We start from the raw sequence: 13,890 nt of genomic DNA on the forward strand, positions 1-13,890 counted from the left end.
CCATGATTCACAGAAGATTCACTGCTCTCATTTCCGATAGAAAATAAATCTACGCTTTCTGTACAATGGTCTCAATATTATTTGTTTGCTCACATGTTATAATAGACAAGCTAAATTGGCGCTATACACACTGCTTAATTTTGGAGTGGACCACATTGATTGAACCAAATCGCGGCATCCTCCGACGGCGACTTTTTCGGCTCGCTTATTTAACTAACCACTATTGGTAAAGCATAAAATATGTTCTCTGTTCCACGACGTGGATACATATTTCATCGTTTTAAGATATCTCTAATATAAAACTATGTAAATGTTTGTTGACATTTTAATAATCCATGGGCCATGAGGGTTAAGTAGGTCAAACTAGGCTGTTTTCAGCCAATCAGAGACGGTGACAGCGAGCGCATGGCCTAACGGTGAGAGCAGGTGTGCGTTTCATTGGTTGATGCATGAAATATTACACTCCTACCTGCGTGTTGGTCACATCAAGCGCGGACGATATTGTTATGTTCGGGCACGACTACATATACGTTTACCTTCAGCATGGCAAATATGACAGTGTGTTCAACGTCCTTAATTAGTCTCCGTAATTGCTTGATTGTTGACCAAGTTTCATTGTCTGAAAGCTAAATTTATGCTGATGGAATTGATAAGAAAAAAGCTAATCAATACACAGGGACAATTTTTAGACATTGTTTATCAAAATGTCATCTAACACAGAGAAAGAGAATTTGGAACACCCTTTAGTTCAGTGGGTTAAAGCAGTGTACGGTGATGGCAGACAAATTAAATATTGTGATCTATTTGATGGGGTTCTTTTGAATGATTTGATGAATATAGTTGATCACAGGCCAAGTGAAGATCTTGTTTGTGGAGAACCAAATGACTTTGAAACACGCTTATTTAATTGGGACCTACTTCTGAAAAGTATACAAGCTTACTATAAGGATGTTTTACAAGTTTATTTGTGTGTTGACTTGCCTGATGTTTACCTTATTTCACGGGAACCATCCACTGAGTTGAGCTTTAAAGAAGTATGCAAGTTCTTACTGCTTATACTTGGCTGTGCTGTTCAGGGGGAAGGCAAAGAAGAATTTATTTCCAATATTAAACAGTTAGATGTAACAAGTCAACATGCAATAGTGACTTACATTCAAGAAATAACTGATGAATCGCAATCCATTTTGCCATTTGAGAGAAACTGTAGTGAAGAAGAATACATAGAAAAACTTGTGTCCCACGTTGATCGCCTGTTGAAACAACGTAATTCATCAACACAGCTTCTTATAGAACAGACTCATGAAATTAAAAATCAGAAGATGCATGATAAAACTGTACTTCTATCGGAGCAACCTGTAGTGCAGGAGGCTGAACCAACAGACAAAAAAATAAAAATAAGATTACTCCAGTCACAATTAGACGAAAAAGATGAAATAATATCAGACTTAAAAGATGAAATTGAAGAAGTCAGACGCTCCTTCCTTTCCTTGAAAACAGAAAATCAGGAACTGGTGCAGAAAGTTTATTCTCTGCGTTCTTTACAAGATGATTTAGATGCCTTCAAAGAGAAAGCTAGTAAAGCTGAAAGTCTAGAGGAGGAAGTAGCGAAGTTGAAGAAGAAACTAAATGAAGTTGACTTTTTCAAAGCTCGTATACAGGAGCTTCAAGAGGATAATAAGATTTTAGAAGAAACAAAATCCTTCTTAGAAGATCAAGTTGGTAGTAGTCATGTTCGTTTAGAAACGGTTACAAAATTTGAAAATGAACTGAAGAAAAATAAAATTTTATTAGATGAATATTGTCAGAAGATAAATCAGGATGGAGAAAAAATATCTTCTCTTACTCAAGAAAACATGGAACTGCTAAAAGAATTGACAATGCTTTCTCAAAATAGGATTCACCAAGATGTGAATATGTCTCTGGATGGTTTCGAAAATCCTATTTCTGCAGAATTACAAGGATCTGCAAACGTCAATCAATTACAGCTTGAGTTAGAAAATCAAAGATTAAATCAACAGTTGTTAATCTCAGATGAGGAAGTTCAGTCCCTAAGACAGCGGCTAAGGGATCTTGAGGTCGAACATAAATCGACAGGTAAATCTACAAGTTTAAATGATTTAAAGAAATTGGAGTCTGATAATAAAGAACTTAACCAAAAACTGACAGTTACTGAGAAAACAATTGAAACACTAAATCAACAATTAAAGGAGTTTAGTGAAGAAGTTATCCGTGCCAAAACCAATCACAGGGAAGATGGTCTTAAATTTGAAAAAGAAAAAGAAAAACTTCATCAACAAATTACAGCATATGAATCAGAAGTTGAAAATATGCAAAAAATGTCTGTTGAATGTGAAAAATTGGAATCTGAAAACCAAATATTGAATCAGAAACTTGCTGTATTGGAAGAAGATTTGAGAGAAATGAGAGGTACCAGTGAAAATGTATTTGAAAAACTGAAATCAGAAAATGAAAGATTAATTGGACACAACTGCGTTATAACTAATGAACTTGATAGTTTAAAAAGTGAAATGAATGATATCCCAAAGTTAGAATTGGATAATAAGAGACTCGGTGAACAAATTTGTGCATTAGAGGAAGACATTAAAAATCTGCAAGTTAAGATACAAGAGATAAAAATAGAAAATACACAACTACAGACCAAAGTTAAAGATACCGAAAAACATCTTGACCAAGAAAAGTGCCAGACCAATGAATTTATAAAATTGAAAGAAGAGAACCAAATATTAAAGCAAAAACTAGAAATGGTTATGAAGGAGGTAGAGGAAAAAGCAGATGATTCCAGTGAAAGATTACTCAATGAAAGTTTAAATAATTTAGAATCGGAAAACAAAGAATTAAGCTACCAACTTCAGATAGCAGCACAAGAACTACAGAATCTTAAAGATGACACATCCAATGAACAATATACAATAACTTCTGAAAATATTAGTCAAATTGAAATAGAAAATGAAAAACTGATAGAAAAACTAACTCTGGCGGAAGATGAAATAGAAATAATCAGAGAAAAGTTGAATGATTCAGAGACACTCAATCATTCTCTACACCAAGAAAAGATGGACATGAATGAGAGTCAAGCACAAGCCTTGGACCAACTTGATTCTCAAAACCAAATACTTCTTGATAAGTTATCAAATGCAGAAGAGGAAATAGAAAGGTTGAAGAAGAAAAAATATGAACAATTTAAATTGGAGGAAGAGAAGATGAAAGGTGTCATTGAAACACAATTAAGTAAAATAAAACAACTTGAATTGGATAATCAAGACCTTAAAGAAGAACTCATTAATGTTGAAGAAGAACTGAATGCTATTCGAGAGAAACAAAGGAAATCTGAAATTTTACGTGAAACGCAGGAAGAAGAATTGAATGAACTGGATGCTGAAAATCAGAAACTGTCAGAAAAACTTCAAACTGCCAAAGATGAATGTGAAACATTAAGGCAGAATTTAATTGGTGCTGAGGAAACAAAAAGATTAGTTGAAGAAAATAGCTTAAATGTTTCTGAAGTTCAGGCTGAAAATCTGAAAAGTGCTCTCTCTGATAACCAGCAACTTAAGGAAAAACTTCAGACTGCAATTGAAGAACAGAGTGTATTTAATAAAAACAAAACGGAGGAGAATCAAAATCTCAGAGAGAGTTTAAATGAATCTGAAATTAACATTCAAAATTTGCAAGAACAGCTCCATGAAACTGTTGAAGAATTGAATTTTTTGAAAGAAAAGTTTGAGTTCATCCAGAAACAGAATGAAAGTTTGAAGGAATCACAATCTACCAATCAAAATCTGAAACAACAGCTTCATGAGGCAGTTGAAGAATTAAACCATCTAAAAATAAAATCTGAATCTGACCAGAAACTCACTGATAGTTTGAATGAATCAGAGTCTATCAATCACACTTTACGACAACAACTTAATCAGGCTGAAGATGAAGTAGAACAACTTCGAAACCAGGTGAATGAAATCCAGATTAAATTTCATTTGCAAGAAGAACAGAACAATTTTGAATCCAACGCCACAGAAGATTTGAATCGCCTTGAGATAGAAAATCAAAGATTGACCAATCAGCTTCATCAATCTGAAGAGCAATATGATATGATCGAGAACCAACTACAAGATTTTGAGGAAGATAATCAGAGATTAGTATCACAACTTCAACATTCCAATAAACAATATGAGATCCTCCAAAATCAACTACAAAGTACACAAGAAGAAAAACAGTCACTCGAGGAAAAGATTAATTACCAGCATAAACAAATGGAAGATGTAAACCAGATGCAGCCAGAAGACCAGAGTAAAGAGCAATATAATATTATTGAGAACCAACTGCAATATTTTGAGGAAGAAAATCAGAGATTGGTCACACAACTTCAGCATTCTAATAAACAAAAAGAGATCCTTCAAAATCAACTGCAAGGTACCCAGGAAGAAAAACAGTCACTTGAAGAAAAGTTGAATTATCAGCAGAAGCAAGGAGAAGTTGTAAACCAGTTGCACACAGAAGAACAGTCGAAAGAGCAATATAATATAATCGAGAACCAACTGCAGGTTGTTGAAGTAGAAAATCAGAGATTGGTCACCCAACTTCAACATTCTAACAAACAGTATGAGATCATTCAAAATCAACTGCAAGGTACCCAGGAAGAAAAACAGTCACTTGAAGAAAAGTTAGACTATCAGCAGAAACAAGCACAAGTGTTAAACCAATTGCAGTCCGAAAATAATGAACTCATAAATCAGTTACATTCTGCAGAAAAAGAAGTTCAGATGCTCGTTCATAAAATATCACAGATGGAAGCAGAAAAGAGAAGATATGAAGAATGCATTGAAGTTAATGAGATTCAGAGAGAAAATGCTGTACCAACATTTACGCAGTCTACAAATGGTCCTTCTCGTGTTCCATTCAATGGTAGGCAAGAAAATGAATTAAATGACTATAGCCAGGCCTACATCAAAAAACAGAATTCTATTACAGCCAGACTTCAGATACAAAATACTGCAATACAGTGTCAGTTTGCTTCTTTGATTGGCCAGAACTCTACACTTCAGAATCAGATGGCATTGTTAGAAAGTGAACATGAGAATTTGTTATCAAATCATGAAGAAATTCAGATAGCTCATAGCAGAGTTTTAACTGATTATGAAAAGCTACAAAAAATACATGAATTATTAACTCTTGAATATGAAGATCTGGTATCAGAATATATTCAGATTAGAACCCATGTGATTAACCAGTTTAAAGAGCGAGGTGCTAGCAGAAATGAATTAGCTGACAGAGATACAGACGGAATGTCTTCCTCTTCATCCAACAACGAACTTAGGAATTATGGACCAAGGTACAATACGTTAGAAATGAGTGAATATCAAGAAGACACCTATGATTCGATGGAAGACCCCTTTGAAGACTTTAGCGCCATCGACCATGATATGCAGCAAATGGAGATCAATTTTAATACCCTGCATCAGATTAATTCTAAATTAGAAGAAGAAAACCAAGTTTTATTACATCAGTTACAACAATTATTGAATCAAAATCAGGAATTATTGACATCTGCTATTGACAGTAAAGATCATTTTAATGAAGAAGAAAAAACATACATTGAGAAACTGGCAGAGTTGAGAAGAAATAAAGAGAGACTTGAAGAGAAGATAATCGCAAATTACTCTAAGAGAATGGACAATCCTAAGAAGAGCCGTGGCTCAAATGCTATCATCAAAAGACTGAGAGGAATGCTTTTAAAAGCGCAGAAAAATAAAAACCGCAACACCGCAGACAATCAAAATCCAACTGTTGTGAAACACGATAATGAACAAAGGTTTCACAGTAATTTTGATACTGGCCAAGATCCAGAAAAATTGACACTTGTTGAATTTTTAACGGAAGAAATGGATTCATCGAAATAGCTATTAATTTATAATTTGTTGACATAATTTATAAGCTTATCTAAAGACTGATTATACAACTCCAGAAAATATTTATTTTCAAAATGTGTTACTTTAAAAAGAGTGCTTGGAATTTCATTGTAAATAATTCATTGGATGTGGGACATATTTCATACTAAATCTATTATAGCAGCTGAGTTGAGACATTTTGTGGGTGAAAACTCTATTTGAATAAGTACATTTGCATGTTTATGTGCTAATTATTTTGATACAGTGTAGTAATGAAACAGGAAAAGCAAATCATTCCCAAGAATATCTGTGTACTGGTTGATAAGAGAATATAATAATAAAAGGTACACAGGACAACTGAAGATTTTTATTTCAACTAACATTTACACCTTTTATTTACATTGATTGTTGTCATGTTTGATCATCCATACACTGTTGGCATTCATAGAAAAATTTGTAAATGGAGTCTTTTGTTTGTTCAAACAGTCCTTCGGAATTGCTTGATCATTTAAATGAAATTATTCATCCTTGTCACCCTAAACAAAATAAGATAGCTGTATAATTTAAGAATAAGCTGACTTCCATTTTAATACGGTATAAAGAGCCTCTTATTAATAAGATTTTTTTCACTTTGTTGTGTGAAAAAGCTGGCTGTACCCTAATGGGTATTCAAGAATGCCCATATGTAATTGGATGATCTGATCAAAAATCTATTTATTCAAATTAACAAATGAAAAAGTGAAGGGATATTTTACTTTTACATTGATTGAATTTTGAGTTCCAGTGATACATGTAACTTTCTAAGAATTTACTATCAGACTTTAGAGCTGGATTCCCTTTTTTTTTTAAAAAAAAGACCCAATATATATATATATATATATATATATATATATATATATAATTGAAATTAAAGATGGCAAAATAAAACTACATTTTTATGCTAACGTTTTCACCGCGATAGCGGCTCTTCAGGCATTTATTAAACAATAGTTCAATTAACAATAGTCTATGACGTCACAATGTCATAGTTACATATTATACAGGCAAGGGTTGTAATTTCTTAGCCTACAGACTACAAATATTCAATCCCACCACGGTCTTTATTTTATTTAATTTAATTTAATTATTCTCTTATTTAGAATTAAGTTTCGGGTGGTACTTCTCAATAAAATAGCTTTCTTTTGCCTTCAAGAGGTCGTTGTTTTTGCTATTAAGTCTATATAAGTCTATATTCAGTTGCTTCAATTCCAGTAGTTTTGAAATGTGGTAATTCAAAGTGTAAAACCTGTGACATTATTATTGAGGGATCATCCATAAAAATTAAGGATGATAATACATTTTATATCAAACAGGCAATGAATTGCCAATCGAACTATGTAATTTACCTTATAGCGTGTCCGGGATGCAAGGGAAGGTATATAGGAAAGACCCAAATGATGCTTAGGTTGAGAATGAACCTCCATCGACAGCACATACTTCAACCAAAATATAGGATGATCCCGCTCAGTGAGCATCTTGAAGTATGTGGTGGGGGTAAATTTAGTGTTTTTCCTTTATATAGACTTAATTGTGACGTCATAGACTATTGTTAATTGAATTATTGTTTAATAAATGCCTGAAGAGCCGCTATCGCGGTGAAAACGTTAGCATAAAAATGTAGTTTTATTTTGCCATCTTTAATTTCAATTATATATTACCAAAGAGCAGCTTTAATTAACTATTCTAATATATATATATATATATATATATTATATATATACAGTAAAACAAAAATATCCATTTAAGAATAAGATAAATAATAAATATTTAAGAGATTAAAACTTACCTATCAGTATTAGTAACTGAATTTTGTTTTGTACATTTCAGTTTTGATCTGGATTGAATTCTGTCAGGAGTATCATGATGGATGATGACGAATATGAAGGGACTGCTGGCAGTGATGTTGATGACTTGTTGGATATAGAATGTGATATGGATGATGATGAGGGTATGGGACTTGATGTCTCTCTGTTGATGTCTGATGATGATGAAATAGTAGAAACTTTGATCAACCTTGAAGACACACCAATTGAAGTTGATAAACCAGATTCTAAAGTCATTGTCTCAGAGAAACCACTGATTGTACCCAAATCAGAGGATAAAAAGAAGTCAGAGATCAAAGTTGATGATAAAAAGAAAAGTGAAGCCAACGTGAATGATAAAAAGACACCTGAAGCCAAAGTGGAAGAGAAAGTAGAAGTTAACAAGAAACCTGAAGCCCAAAAGGATGATAAAAAGATACAAGTTGTGAAGGATGATGATAAAAAGAATACAGATGTGAAAGCTGATGATAAACAGAAACTGGAATCAAAGGCCAATGCAGATAATAAACAGGGAGATAAACTGAAGGCAGATGATAAACAAAAACCTGAACCAAACCGGAAACCGGAACCAAAAGTGGAAGATAAAAATGCATTGAAAGCTGAAGTGGATAATAAAAAGACACCAGAACCCAAAGAGGATGATAAAAAGAAATCAGAACCCAAAGAGGATGATAAAAAGAAATCAGAACCAAAAGTCAATGATAAAAAGAAACCAGAACTAAAAGTAGATGATGAACAGAAATCAGAACCTAACTCTGATGATAAAAAGAAAACTGAAACTAAAACACCCGAAAAGAAAAATGATGTTACCCAAAAGAGTGACCCCAAGAAGGAGACAGCCAAGAAAACAAGTGTGACTGAGACCATTAAGATTGAATCTAAGGAAGCTGTGGTGATTAGTGATGAGGAGAATGTAAGTGATGTTGGTAGTGTTGATACAATAGAAGCTGATGTTGATGATTTCCCTGAAGAATGGATGGTTATAGATGAAATGGAAGAAGATGAGCCCTCTAAGTCTAGAACTGACAAGTCTAAGAGAAATGACACATCAAAAACCATTGGTTCTCATCGGTCAGAATCTTCTCGTAATAGATCACGCCATAAGAGTCGATCACGAAGTCGATCAAGAAATCGAACAAGAGATGAGCGGGATGGTCGTCGAAGCAGAACATCAGAAAAGGACAGATCTAGTCAGAAAGATAAGGAAGGTAAAGATATTAAAGCATCTAAACACAAAACACCAGAGAAAGATAGGAGCAAGGAGTTGGAAAAAAAGACTGATGTCAAAAAAAGTGATAGTGCTTCAAAATCGGAAGATTCTAAAACTAAGAAGAAAGATGATTCAAAAGCTAACACAAATAAAGAGACACGAGAAGCAGTTAAAACTCCTGTTCCAGCAAAACCAGTTGATCCATTTAAAAACATGAGAGATACTATTGAAAAGTGTAAGTTAATCTTCTGATAATCTTACATCTACAATATAAAGTTAATGGCCTATTTGCAATTTAAATCAATTAGTCTCAGGTATTTTTATTTTCAAACTCAAATTACCTTATCCCCCCCCCCCCAATTGTTATAGACATGTTTGAAATATGTCAGTCTAGTTGTGCTCTGTGTTTATTTATGTTTGATGTAGTGCTCCTACGACTAGTCGGATAGCCGTAAACGGTTAGAACTGGACAGTTAAACGGTTCGAATTCAAAGGTACAGTTATTCGGAGATGTCCCCCATTACATAGAGTTGTGTCTGGTTATATTCCTCTTTATAACAAAACTTGCCCGTTGTCATTTTGTATTTGATGTTTGAAAATCTTAGAATGTAACAGTCGTCCTACGATGTCGACTGCTAAACAATGATACTATTAATAGCACTCGTCGTAGTCATATGGACCTTGTTCTGGCTTTAGCTAATGTTAATCCAATCTAAATACTTCTCGGCATTTCTAACTATATTCTACCTTGTTTATTATTTACTTAAAAACGTAACCACCATTCAAAATATAATCATAAAGGATAGAAAATTACATTATATACTAGATTCGTTACTACGACATTCAACATGTTGCATATCTCGTAATTTCTCACAAGAATTCTACTTTGGTTTTTAGTTAAATTAACCAATCATAAAAAGGAATTAATTCTTTATTGTTCAATCAATAGACGTCTTCCAATTTACTTTATTCTATTCTTAGTAACATTGTGTAATCGTAATATTATCGCCATCTGTCACGTACGAAGGGAAACAGAATAGTGCCTTTTGTTTTGTATATTATCGTAGATATATATTGAATTAAAAAATGTTTCAAATGAACCAAGTTAACCAGGTAAATAAATAACTACGGCCTTAGATAGTTTAGATTTTCATTAAAGAATTCCTGAAATGTTTGCGCGTGTAATGCCTTTTACTTAGGCGAGTATAGCGTGCGCACGAGTAATGACTCGCACCTCCTGACAAGCTCTGTTTTATGTTTAAAATTGATACCATACGGTTAACGGTTACTAACCGGTTAATAGCTACGGCTATTCGAATAACAAAAAGTCCTAACCGTAGGAGCACTAGTTTGATGTTTATAATACACTCTTCACCTTTTTGCAGTTGATAAGAATTGGAGATGGAATTTAAAGATATCACCAATAGAGATAAATGATTTAAAAAGTGAATCATTAAGACAGATTATTGCATTAGCTAATGACAGTGTTATGGTATTCAACATGCAGAATGATAAAAAGAGAAAATATGGGTGGGTTTAGAAATTATCTCTTTGAATAAAAATACTGTACTGCCACATCCCACATTCCCCGTGAACAGCACATAATCAGTGACTTAACTCTGTAATTGCTAGCTGGAGCTCACAGACTCCAGAGGAAATTTGTCTGATTTTGTGTGTATATATATTGGTTACATCCAAGTTTGCAATAAAATCATTCATTGGCTTTCACCTTGCTGAGCAGTGTCACTGTTACACGCAGATTGCTATTGGGTTATCTCATTTTCCTCAGACATAGAGCTGTGAAGAGTTAAATCCAAAGCTTTATATTCTACATCTGAGGTCAAATAAAATCTCCCTTTAACAGTTGTGGTTAATGTAGCCACTGTTACTGTAAGTTATATCAATTTCAGCTAAGCTTTGTATAATTAATATAAGATCGAGAACGTCTGTCAATGGTTGGCAACTTATAAAAATGTATAATAAAGTGATCAGTAATAAATCCAAAGGCTGTACTAAAGTATAAGAATTTTGTCAATGATATATTTATATTTTGTTGGCATTTAATTGTGAAAAATACTTTTCCAAAAATGCAGTTATGAGTGATGGATAATTTTAGATGAACCAAAAATGATGTAATCATATTATTTCTTCTATGTGATGTAAATTAATGTTAATTTTTGTTTATTTTGACAGATTTCTAGATCTTTGTGTGTCCTCTGCGGGTGATATACGCACAGCAATTGATAAGTTATGTCAGCTGAAACTGGAGTCAAATTTTATACATGTCAGTATTTCCCATAAATTGTTTGAAGAGAACTCTGGAACAGAGTCAGGTATGTGCAAGGAATAACTAAAATAATTTTTGATCTAATTTATTCTAGAATTATAGTACTACCCTGTGTATATGTACAACAGATTTCTGTATAAATAAATGGGTAAAATACAAAACTTAAGGAATACACTAATACAAAACTTAAGGAATGATTGAATGCTTGTTAAGAACGATAATCTATAGGGTACCAGTATTAATTATTTCTAAATCATTTCCCAAATCAAGGTACATGTACCAATCATCTTGGTAAATATGGCCATCTCAAAAAAATGGAATAAAGACACCAAATTATCATTTGTCATGATGATCTCAACGATAATTTTGTCAGTAGTACTGGTATTTGAAATATTTTTGTGCATATTTTTTTCAGCACTCTTAAAACTGGATATGAAAGAAGGGAAATGCATTACATCACAACCCACTAAAGGTAGGGTAAACAGTTCAATGGCCACAGGTTTCAATTATAATATTTTGTATTAGATATATATGTGCTGATCAGCATTTGCAAACATTCTTTATCTTCAAACGGACAATTTTAAAAGAAAAACAAGACTTGTGCTTATTCTAGTATTAAACAAAATGATAAATGTTTTTTTTTTGGGGGGGGGGGGGTTGGATGGCCGAATGGTTAGCACGCGCTGTATCATAAGGCCTGTCATTGAGTCAACTGGCGTGGTTTCGAATCCCCGGTTGTACGTGACAAGGAGTAGGGTCACCTGTCCAACCTCGTGGGTATTCTCCGGGTCCTCCGGTTTCCTCCCACTGCTAAAGACCCCTACGCACAAGCGAATTATTGAAAAAAAAATTAAACCATATGTTAGTCAAGTGGACGTTAAACCCCATTTCTCTCTCTCTCACAATAAATGTATTGACATGATTGACTGATCAGCACTTGAATATATCCGGATATTGTTATTAGTATGTGGTACCTGGGTAAATTATCTCTTTATTGTTGTCGCATCATTTAACTTCATAGAATATTTTCCTAATAGAAACAAATGTCAACTAAATGTCATCTTCACAATTTTCTATAGTTACTCACAAACATGTAAAAATTCTTCACATCTCGAAGAAACATCCTTTCATCACTACTGCTCTTTGCAATGTTGAGCTAATGAAGTAATTCCAGAAAGCTGAGATGTCCCATCATGTCAAGATGCGACAGTTTTTGGAGTCCAGAAATCTGAAGTTATATATAAATATCCAGGTTACACTAGTCATGATTGACTGATGAGATGACCAGCAGACTGAACTTACCATGCTTTAAAATTGATAGCGATAGGGGTTATTTATTTTTAAGATTAGTTTAAGCTCAAGTACAATAAAGATTAGTTTAAGCTTCAGTACAATAACTGTATTGCTCATTATTGAGAAGATCTCACGAAGAAAATTCTACACAAGATATAAAAGATGAATATGTTTGTTTTGGTGGAAAGAAAATAGAAATGGCACAATGACAGGTAAGATTGTGTCTCTAAAACTTTGATGATTTCAAGAAGAGAATGCCAAGCAATGATGATTCATCTAGAAGGAAGGAAAACATATCGTCCAGAGGAAGTGTCCTGCCTTTACTACAAGCTAGAGTCCTTTCATTTCTAGAGGATGGTTTATCAGCTGTGTGTTCTTCCATTCCAGTCAAGTAATGTTTGTAACAAGGCTTCTTTCATTCCAATAATTTGTCACAAACAAGATTATTTCCATTCCAACAAGTCGTTAACACCAAGAGTCTGTCCATTCCTAGAAAAGAGTCCTTCCGTTCCTAGAAGAGGTTACAAGAGTCATTCTATTCCTAGAAGTTGTTACAGCAAGAGTCCTTCCATTCCTAGAAGTTGTTACAGCAAGAGTCCTTCCATTCCTAGAAGTTGTTACAGCAAGAGTCCTTCCATTCCTAGAAGTTGTTACACTACAGCAAGAGTCCTTCCATTCCTAAAAGTTTTTACAACAAGAGTTATGCATTCCTAGAAGTTGTTACACAATTTGTGTTACATGCAAGAAACTTACCATTCCTAAAAGATGTTTAAAACAAGTGGAGCTTTTCCTTTCGTATACCATATGCGATGCGGTAAATTGTCCAAATAAGGATATTTCTCTTCTTTGTATTCTGTTTGAAAAGCAAGATTCCAGTGTCGTGTTTTGCAAGCAAATTCCTAGATGTTGTATAAGCAAGAAGAACTGTTCCATCCTTAATGTTGTTTCAAAGCAAGAAGACTTCTAGTTGTGGATCTGCAAGCAAAATGTGCCTTTCCATCCCTAGATGTTGTTTTCAAAGCAAGAATAATCCTTCCATCCCTAGATGATGTTTTATGTTCCTGATGAATGATTCCATGCCTAGATGGTCTTTCACAAGCGAGAAGTGTCTTTCCATCTATAGATGTTTTACAAACAAGAGGTGTTATATTCCTAGATGCTGTTTTACATGCAAGAAGAGTCTTTCAAATCATACCTGTTGATTTATCAGCTTGGAGTTTTTCAAGCCATTGATCTTTCATTATTCTAGGGTGGTGTTTACAATCAAAGGTATTCTATTTCTAGATGATATTTTACCAGCAGAATTCCTGCATTAAGGATAGTAGATTGTAT

At 33.7% G+C, this 13,890-nt stretch overlaps 2 protein-coding genes across 4 annotated transcripts in view; both read left to right on the forward strand.

Annotated features, from left to right (window-relative positions):
• The window catches only part of LOC126809511 (inner centromere protein), a 28,018-nt gene that overhangs the window by 100 nt on the left and 14,028 nt on the right, over window positions 1–13,890 (forward strand). For 2 of the 3 annotated variants that reach the window (XM_056098588.1, XM_056098590.1), the window contains exons 2-5: window positions 7,773–9,213; window positions 10,364–10,508; window positions 11,172–11,311; window positions 11,681–11,737. In XM_056098588.1, the coding sequence (XP_055954563.1) occupies window positions 7,806–9,213; window positions 10,364–10,508; window positions 11,172–11,311; window positions 11,681–11,737 (1,750 nt within the window). In that variant the 5' untranslated portion in view covers window positions 7,773–7,805. Of the gene's footprint in view, window positions 1–6,144; window positions 6,251–7,772; window positions 9,214–10,363; window positions 10,509–11,171; window positions 11,312–11,680; window positions 11,738–13,890 lie in introns of those variants that run through there. The other variant, XM_056098589.1, reaches the window with a different exon arrangement.
• Window positions 8–6,137, forward strand: LOC130010703 (protein Daple-like). The gene has a single exon (XM_056098587.1). It carries the CDS (start codon window positions 705–707, stop codon window positions 5,916–5,918), a length of 5,214 nt encoding a protein of 1,737 aa, XP_055954562.1. The 5' UTR covers window positions 8–704; the 3' UTR covers window positions 5,919–6,137.

The sequence above is a fragment of the Patella vulgata genome, chromosome 2, assembly GCF_932274485.2.
Source record: "Patella vulgata chromosome 2, xgPatVulg1.2, whole genome shotgun sequence".
Lineage (NCBI taxonomy): Eukaryota > Metazoa > Mollusca > Gastropoda > Patellidae > Patella > Patella vulgata.